The sequence below is a fragment of the Nuphar pumila genome, chromosome 2 (assembly GCF_984573655.1).
Source record: "Nuphar pumila chromosome 2, dmNupPumi1.hap1.1, whole genome shotgun sequence".
Taxonomy (NCBI): domain Eukaryota; kingdom Viridiplantae; phylum Streptophyta; class Magnoliopsida; order Nymphaeales; family Nymphaeaceae; genus Nuphar; species Nuphar pumila.
The window spans coordinates 124,481,853-124,489,815 of NC_143250.1; the positions used below are offsets into that span (position 1 = coordinate 124,481,853).

The following is a 7,963-nucleotide window of genomic DNA, read 5'->3' on the forward strand; positions in this document are numbered from 1 at the left end:
TTTTTATTTAGTATATTATTAATTTACTATAATGTGACAATGACTGCTATCACCATTTAAGAAAATGGCATAAGAAACTTGTTTCCTATATACTGAGAGACGGGTTTCTTATGTAACAAAAACCAGTTTCATATAAATATGGACTGAAATATATGGCTTCTGAAACTGATTTTGTCCCAGTACCTGAAGCTGGTACCTCAGATACGGGAAACTCAAGGGTTAGGGGCGTTTCATTGCAACTATAATCTTAAACGATGACCCTGGTGAAAGCTTTGTCAAACCAAGTAGTCGTTCGAACATATGAACCTATCTTGTCAACGGCCGACATGTAACTTGTTGGAAGTTGGCTAAGACCAGATAGACCAAATGAGTCAACGGCTAGATCCCATTTGTTTTCTGCACAATGCTTGAACTCTAGCCCCCACTGGAAAGACTAAACCAAGCCGGTTGATCTCAACGAACTTTGGACCAAGAGCTGGCGCAGACACACTTGCGCTAGGTCCATGCCACTTAATCAACCCAGTGTAGGTTGCACCCACTGACTCAAACCATGTACTCCTAAAGTCAACACCTGAGTCTGATCGACTAGGACCTGGTCTCTCACGTCTTCAACCGTGCCACGGTTTTCGATAGGTGGTAAATTGCAGCTGCTGCAAATTAGGGAAAGGACACCTGTCACGTTCCCCACAAACTGAGTTGGTAGACGTTGAATGCAAACGCTTATTTACTCGTCCCTTATCGTCAACTCCCTCTTTCGTATCTATCTTTTAAACAACCTTCACATATATATGCATAAACTCCACCCCACTTTCTTTCTTCTCTAGATTCCACCTTCGTCTTCCTTCTCTATTTTATTTGACATTATTGTGATTTTTTTTTTGTGAGGCATTTCGTCGAACACTTTTGAATTTCTGAGGGATGGGGAGTACCAGAGCCATGATCGCCATGTTGACTGTGGTGTTGGTGGTGGCAGTGGCGGAGGGCGCCAAGTCGTGGGCGCCGGCGACCGCGCCGGACTGTTCGTTGGTTCTCGTGACGATGGCCGACTGCTTGACGTACGTGCAGAATGGGAGCACGGAGGCGAAGCCCGACGCGGGGTGCTGCACGGGGCTGAAGTCGGTGCTGCAGCAGAGTCCACTCTGCCTCTGTGACGTTCTCAAGAACAGTGCCAACCTCGGCATCCCGCTCAATACCACCAGGACCCTTGGACTTCCTAGTGCATGCAACCTTGCTGCTCCCCTTCCTAGTGCATGCTCAGGTACGGTAGTAAATCACTAGCGTTTTTGCTGTTCTTTTGTTTTTATTTCCTCTCTCTCTCTCTCTCTCTCTCTCTCTCTCTCTCTCTCTCTCTCTCTAGGTGTTGGTGCTCCGACTCCAGGTACTTTCTGGTCATGGAATGTTGATTCTTTATTTTTCTCGTGATATATGTTAATTGTATTGTCTTCTCTAAAGACGATAAGAAACAAAAAGGAAGAAAACTCAGCCTTTTATCATTTTGCAAAGATGATTATTTTGATTTTTGTTTTTTCATGCTTTTGAGAGCGAGAGGTATAATACAAGAGCGAGATATAAAATTAAAAGGAAAATGCTCTCGAGTTTTTATCTAAAAATTTGACATATACTATTTTTGGATGATTTGGAGTTTTTGATCACTTTTTCCAAGCCCCGGATGAAATATACACTATTTAAGTGGGGGAAAGAAATAAATACGAGTGGCTGCAAACTTTTTTTATTAAAGAAGAATCGATATTTCATGAATACCAATCAGTCAAAAGACATGAAAGTAAGAAGAAGAAGGTAGGAAATGCTTGGTTTCCATAAACGAATTAGTCTATGCACCTTGGACTTCTACATTTGTTTTGTTTTATTGTACTTAGATATTTTGAAAGAATGTAGGAAACAATAATGACATTATGCTGCATCAGAGGTTCCTTTTTTCTCCAAACAATCTTAGAAGAGGAAGTCAGAAAACCTTGATCCTTGATCTTTTATCTGTATACGCTATGTTTAGGGATAGATGCTGACGTTTTCCTTCTTTTTTCCAATTTGGATTGCAGCTCCCCAGGCCCCAAAATCTTCTCCATCACCAAAGGCATCTTCTCCTCCAATGGCAACCCCACCTGCTTTTCCTCCAGCAACCCCACCAACCAATGGAGGTGGCAGCACCTCAAAGAGCCCGACTCCCTCACCAGATCATTCAGGAGGCAATGTGATCACTGCTTCGTTTCTCATGCTCTATGTTGTTTTAGGACTTGCCTTGGTCTCCTATCAATAGGTTCCCCTTGTTTTCTTTTTATTTTAGAGAATCTCGTTGGCATTTGTGATTGTTATGGAGACTTTAAGTGAAGGTGGGAACGGACAATTCTATAACATATACGATTAGATTGAGTCGGATTTTGGACACAATATTGAGTTTCCTTTTTTTAATTGATCAAAGGTAGCGTTGTTAATATTTAATATTCTTGCTGTCTATCATTATCCTTAGTATTGTCATTTACAGCTGGTTGTGGGCAGCACCATGAATCGCTTCCTTTGAATCCGGTAGTTACATTGATTATCTTGTTATTTGATTATTCCTACATTCGTCAATGAGAGTGAGAGAGAGATTCATAATGGTAAGATAATTTTCAAATTGACACCTAATTTTTCAGCATAATTTAAAAATACCCTATCTTTTGAAAATTTTTAAAAATGCATCTAATTAATCTGTGTTATGGTTAAGAAAAAAACTCGACAATATCTCAAATATAACCTTGAAAATTTTATTCATTGCTTCTTTTTTATTGTTTTCACTTTCAAACTTCAAACTCTCCCTTCTATAAGTTGAACCAATTTGTTGTGGCATGAGGACCATCATGATTTAATTATAAATATATTTTAAGCATAAATAAATAATAACAAATTTGGAGAAGATTTTTTTTCGGGTGATCTTTCCAAGGATAATCATTTGCCTTCGATATTACTTCTAGATTGACTATTGTAATCATGTTATCCTCATGATATAGGCTTCGTGTCTTCAAAACTTTCTAAATATTGACAGAAATACTCCAATGAGATTTTGCATCTATGATGGCAAGCTATATCTTTTGAGAGATGTCCGGCTATAAGCATGGGGCAGCACTTTGGAATTCTTGATTCTTGAGTCCACATAAATTCCCTTGGAACTTCCTCGAGTTTTGTTGCTCATGTATGGACTCCTGTGACATCTCCGTTTGGATAGACGCCCCAGTGGCCAATGCACTCTCCCTGTATTTGCTTTTCGTCAATTGCTTTTTTCCTTTATTTGTTTTATCTATTGATCTATTCATTTTGTTAAACCCCAAAGTTTACAGTAGTTTGCAACACCCCAGTTTTCCAATGGCTGCCATACATCCTCCCGTCATTGATCATGCACCCTGCCCACTGGATAGTACACTCAGCTTCTACCTTGCAGCAAGGGATGCCTCTCTCAACTTGGTGAAAAAGTTCACGAGTCGCTCCTAGCAGACGAGTAGAACCCTTATGGGCTGCCATACTATTTATTAATTTAGTGCGAATGCACAATTTTTATTGTGTGACTGTAAAATTTGTGAATATGGCTTGCACTAATTGGGCCTAGTGGGATGTCTGTTCTCAAATTCCAGCCCCTATTGCTCTGTGCTTCCAGGCATTGATTGGCTTATCAGACTCTAGCCAAGGCTTAGCTTATTTAGTCAGCGCCAAGAGAGAGATACAGTCAATGATGAGAGAGCCTGCTGATCATTATGGAAGTGTACACCCGCGACTCCCGTATACTTATTTCTGATTTTTGTCAGTCCTAGTAACTCTATACTTAACATATGCATCATTAATTGTGCATATTCTCTTTTTCTACCACTTAGTTGCCTTATATACAGCAGTATATAGGAGTGTGAATCTTATAATAACATTGTAGAAATGTCAATTTAATTGCAATGCATTCATCTATCAAATGACACATTGCTAGCCTGCTATTACCTTATTCAACAAGCACCACTTCAATTAGTGATATATTTCTCATATCTACCGCATTAGTGTATCATAGATCTCAAGTATCTAAGTTTGTGGCATTATTATATTTCATGGTCTTATATCTTGATTATAACATTTTTATCAACAACTTTTCTGTTAATTTGCATTTCATGTGTTTTTTTATTCTACTAATTAACTCATAAAATCATTTATTTTAATGCTTCAAAATACTAATTTCCTTTGTGAGTCTTATCTATCTTGACTCACAAGATCTACATCTGCAAACACGATTAAAGGACTTCATTGATGATATTTCATCTATAATTAATGCAAATTGTATAATCTTAAAGCACATTCATAGTGTTACCAACCTTAATTAGAAACACACTTATCTCACTATAAGTGGTCCTAGTAACTATAACAACTTTAGCGTGGATATTTTGAATTATTTTTAGCATTCTTAAAGATTTGTTTCTTTTCAATAGAAATGGAATGAATGTGGAGCACTTTTGTCAATTTATTTAAACAAATTATGGTCTATTTGAATGTGTATAAGATTAGCCACGTCTTTGTAAAAATAAAAGCTCAAGGCAATTAAACTTAAAAACCAAAAATTAGGTGTTTCATGCCAATAGATGATAAGCTCTCTCTCTCTCTCTCTCTCTCTCTCTCTCACACACACACACAAACACAGTTCTAGCGATTGTGGATGAAACACTAAGTGGCACAGCAAATCTTTAATCAACAATTGAACAATTAGAAAAATAATTTTTTTCATCCATTCTTTAACCAATGTATGGAAAATGATTTTACTAGAAGTTTAAAAAAAACTAATTCACCCATGAAAAATGTCCTTACCAGAAAAACTTGAAGAATTTGTTGAAATAATTGCGAATGAAGTGCTACCGATGTGTGTTTTGCTAGAAATATTCACCAAAATTAGTCGACAAAAAAATTTGTTTGGAAGAAAGAGATTTGGGGACTATAAGAACCCTAGGTTATCGAAAACAACCTTAGATTACACATAAAAGGTTTTAAGAAATGAAACATTGTTTTTAATGCTTTTGAAATTCTCACGTTAAAAAGGAATTTTGCATCATTTCATGTAAAATTTTACAATTTCTGCAAGCCTTTCAAGAATTCAACAAACATTTCAGGAATTTCGCAACCACTAATGTGAAACTCTTGAAAAAATTCGTAGTCTAAATGCCTATATATACAGATAAATTCGCACTAAAACATAATCTCACGTCGCTTAAAGTCGACACCATGCGAAAGTCCATAAATTTTGTAAACTTTTCATGAATTCACAACCACCAACATGAAACTCTTGACAAAATTCGCAAGTGTCACGCAATTCATAATTTTGCATTCGGATTGCAAAAGAAGCAAGGAGAAATTTTGCATAGAGGTTGCAAGGCGGAAAAGATGTGTACGTTCATTATGCAAATCTACATTGTTGGGATGTAAAGTTTTTGCATTGTATATTGTGCAAAATTCACGATTTCTATAAAAATATCATGTGAAATTCATTTTTAATAAGATTTAGCAAGATGATGACAGTGTTGCGATGTAACGCACAAAAATCAAGAGATCCGCTTGTGCTAAGAGTAAAAAGGTCCTAAAAAGTCGAGAACTGCAAAATTGAACATTAGGCATATTTCAAAATTTATATATATATATATATATATATATATATATATATATATATATATATATATATATATATATATATATATATATATATATATATATATATATATATATGTACATATATGGGTGTATCATTGAACATCCATCTTGTTGAACGATACCTTAAACATTGTTCACCTTTGTGATCAACAACACAATTTTCTTTGCGCTGATGAGGTCTTTAGTAGCAGTCACATCTTTAGCAGCGACATCTAATTTTTTGGCGTTTGGCGATACTCTAGCCCATGTGTGTGCGAAGCAGGTTATATGTTTCCCCTTGGAACATGCAGGTGTGTGTTCTTGGGTCTGAATGAGCGCCACGTATGTAACCACGTGGGGCTCGTTTCCCTGTGTGTGTCAACATCACTTAGCATCAGAGTCTCGTGCGTCTGCAAAGACTTAAGTACCCTTTCTCATTATTAGCATCATAAAATGACATTTTGAGGAAATGACAAAAATGTCCTTCTGCCAGAAAGGGTTAAAATCATCATCGTTTTTGTCCTAAGGAGTAAACTTCTCTGCTTTAACAGGAGCTCCTTGCAATATGTCACCCTAAACGTTTTGGATCACCATTTGATGATGCACCATCTGCTATAACAAGAGCTCTGATTGATGATGCACCCTTTGTCGTCGTCTACTGTCGTCGGAGCACCCTTTGTCGCTGTCTACTGTCGCTAGAGCACCCTTTGCTGTCGTCTGTTGTCGCCAGAGCACCTTTTGTCGTCGTCATCATCGTCTATTATCGTCGGAGCATCCTTTGTCATCGTCTATTCATGAGAAATAGTTGAACTACCAAATAAATCAGCATTATGTATATTGTTCATCATGATACCAAGGTGCAAGCGTCGAACTGAATAGATAGAGAATAATGATCTATAACAGAGATAATGGTGGCAACATCAAACTGAGTAGAGTAGAGATTTATAATAGAAATCAGATAAGAGAGTAGTGATTTACAGTAGAAATCAGATCAGAGAGTAGAGATTTATAGTAGAAATCAAATCAGAGAGTAGTGATTTACAGTATAAATCAGATCAGAGAGTAGCGATTTACAATAAAATTTAGATCAGAGAGTAGCGATTTACAGTAAAAATCAAATCAGAGAGTAGCGATTTACAATAAAAATTAGATCAGAGAGTAGCGATTTATAATAAAAATCAGATCAGAGAGTAGTGATTTACAATAGAAATTAGATTAGAGAGTAGCGATTTACAGTATAAATCAAATCAGAGAGTAGCGATTTACAGTACAAATTAGATCGTTATTCGATTTACAACATCCTTCAGCAAATCGTTGTTCGATTTGTAGTGTTCTTCAGTAAATCGTCATTCGACTTGCTACTTTCTTTAGCAAATCGCTATTTCGATTTGTGGTGTCCTTCGACAAATCACCATTACGATTTGTAGTCCTCTTTAGCAAATTGTCATTCGATTTGTGACATTCTTCAATAAATCGCAATTGCGATTTACAGTGTCTCTTAGTAAATCGTTATGCGATTTACAATTGTCTTCAGTAAATCACTATTGTGATTTATAGTGTCTTCGATAAATTGCTATTGCAATTTATAGTGTCTTCAGAAAATCGCTATTACGATTTACAGTGTCTTCAGCAAATCGGTATTGTGATTTATGGTATTATTCAGCAAATCGCTATTCAAATTAAGGTCAACTTGTCGGAGGCGTATCTCCCTAATCGGAGATCGTATTTCTGATCCGTAAAAAGAGGTATCTTTATGATTGAATCTAGTTTATTTTTGCCAATTTACAGTGATTTCTATGGTCATTTTATACCCCAATTTGATTAAAAACCAGACCTCTATCATTCGGTATTATTTATATTGCATAAATTTTAGTCCATTTTTTCAGAGTCATATCTCCCCAACGGGAGATCATTTTTTCAGATCTGTATAAAAAGAGTTGTTTTTCTTTATGTGTCTAGTTTATTTTTGCCAATTTTTATAAATTTTTATATATATTTATTATTTTAATTTTGTTAAAAATCAGAATTGGTTACAAAACTTCAAGTTTTGTAATAAGTTTATTTCTTGAAATAGAACGGTGACTTCCCGAAGTTACCATTTCTAAACTAGAACTGATTTTCTCATTTTGTAACTTAGAAAAGTTTCCTAATTATGTTAGAAAACTTCTCCCACAAATTTGGTACAATTTGAATTTGTATAGCCTCTAAAACATCTAAATTACAGAAGTTTATTCACTTTATCTCAAATTCCTGTTTTTGACAAAAGGCCTTCAATTTCAAATTTTTCTTCCATGATTTCTCAAAAATCTTCAATCTTAAATGG

General features: G+C 35.9%; 1 protein-coding gene across 1 annotated transcript; it reads left to right on the forward strand.

The window, feature by feature from the left end:
• The first annotated feature begins 918 nt into the window (after positions 1 to 918).
• Positions 919 to 2,411, forward strand: LOC149847000 (uncharacterized). The gene is made up of 2 exons (XM_089993002.1): positions 919 to 1,258; positions 2,058 to 2,411. The coding sequence occupies exons 1-2, from the start codon at positions 919 to 921 to the stop codon at positions 2,273 to 2,275; spliced, it is 558 nt and encodes a 185-aa protein (XP_089849128.1). The 3' UTR covers positions 2,276 to 2,411.
• Positions 2,412 to 7,963: the final 5,552 nt, after the last annotated feature.